Here is a 1,029-nt window from a genome sequence, read left to right on the forward strand (position 1 = left end):
CTTCCAGACGGTAAGTTATACCGAGGGATGGTAGTAAATCTATTTGCGAGCCAAGCGGTATTATTATATACATGATTTAGATGGAAGCATTTTATAAATGAAAATTACATTTCCTTCTAGAATAAACGTTAAAAATGTCGCAGAAAATAGGAACGGATAACTTTGAATCTACAGTCAAGTGCTGTTCTTAATAATATTGCAGAATCATTATTTATTCTTGATCTTGCACGTCATTTATTTCTGTAGTTACAGTTGCCGGAAGTAAGTATGCCATTTCTTTTAAGAATTACTCTATTCTCGTGAACCGAGAGTGATCGTAAGCGAAAGATCGAGAATAGTGTCGATGAAAAGTATTATTTTGGTTTATTTCGAAAAACTTGCTGGTTGTCTTTTATTGGCAAGAAATAAGAAACGAGATATTGCTATGATATGAGATATCGACGAGAACGAAGATATTGCTACTACGCTGTAAGCCGTTGGGAGGCTGTTTATAAAGATAGAAATTGATAACCTTTGTGATAGAAACCAAATACATTTTCTGCTTTGTAATGGTGAAGCGTCACTTATCGTTAGCAGAAAGCGGAAGATATAGGCGATAAAAATGATTCGGTAATGCTTTTCCAAGGTCTTTCCCTCCGTCTTCCGGTAGCAAGAACCGAAAAGGAATTGAAACACGTCTGTCAAGTGGTGAAACAGGGTAAAGCATTGTACAACGAAAACCCTGTGGAATTTATTCCAGGAGAAGGGAAACCTCGGCTAAGCATCCCGATGAAGATGAACGAAACGTTTTCCGTTACACCTAGCAGCTTTCAAACTGAGAAGGAGCTCTAGCACAGCTTCCAACTGGCCAGCCGGGGGAAACCAGTATACCCCGAAACGCCAGTAGAATTCATTCCAGGAGAAGGGAAACTTTGGCGAGGCATCTCGATGGAGATGAACGAAATGTTTTCCGTTACGCCTAGCAGCTTTCAACCGAAAGGAGCTCTAGCACAGCTTCCATGTGGTTAGTCCGATGGAAAGAACTGCATA

General features: G+C 39.9%; 1 protein-coding gene across 1 annotated transcript; it reads left to right on the plus strand.

Annotated features, from left to right (window-relative positions):
- Positions 1 to 612: 612 nt before the first annotated feature.
- Tsp_09799 (conserved hypothetical protein) lies at positions 613 to 1,008 on the plus strand. Its single transcript, XM_003370534.1, has 2 exons — positions 613 to 785; positions 837 to 1,008. Exons 1-2 carry the CDS (start codon positions 613 to 615, stop codon positions 1,006 to 1,008), a joined length of 345 nt encoding a protein of 114 aa, XP_003370582.1.
- Positions 1,009 to 1,029: the final 21 nt, after the last annotated feature.

This window comes from Trichinella spiralis, assembly GCF_000181795.1.
Source record: "Trichinella spiralis strain ISS 195 chromosome Unknown Scfld610, whole genome shotgun sequence".
In the NCBI taxonomy this organism is placed as follows: domain Eukaryota; kingdom Metazoa; phylum Nematoda; class Enoplea; order Trichinellida; family Trichinellidae; genus Trichinella; species Trichinella spiralis.

Coding starts and splice junctions, on each gene's coding strand:
- Tsp_09799 (XM_003370534.1), top strand. CDS start 613: ATGCTTTTCCAAGGTCTTTCCCTCCGTCTTCCGGTAGCAAGAACCGAA. Junction 786..836: donor CCGATGAAGATGAACGAAAC/GTTTTCCGTTAC, acceptor GCTCTAGCACAG/CTTCCAACTGGCCAGCCGGG.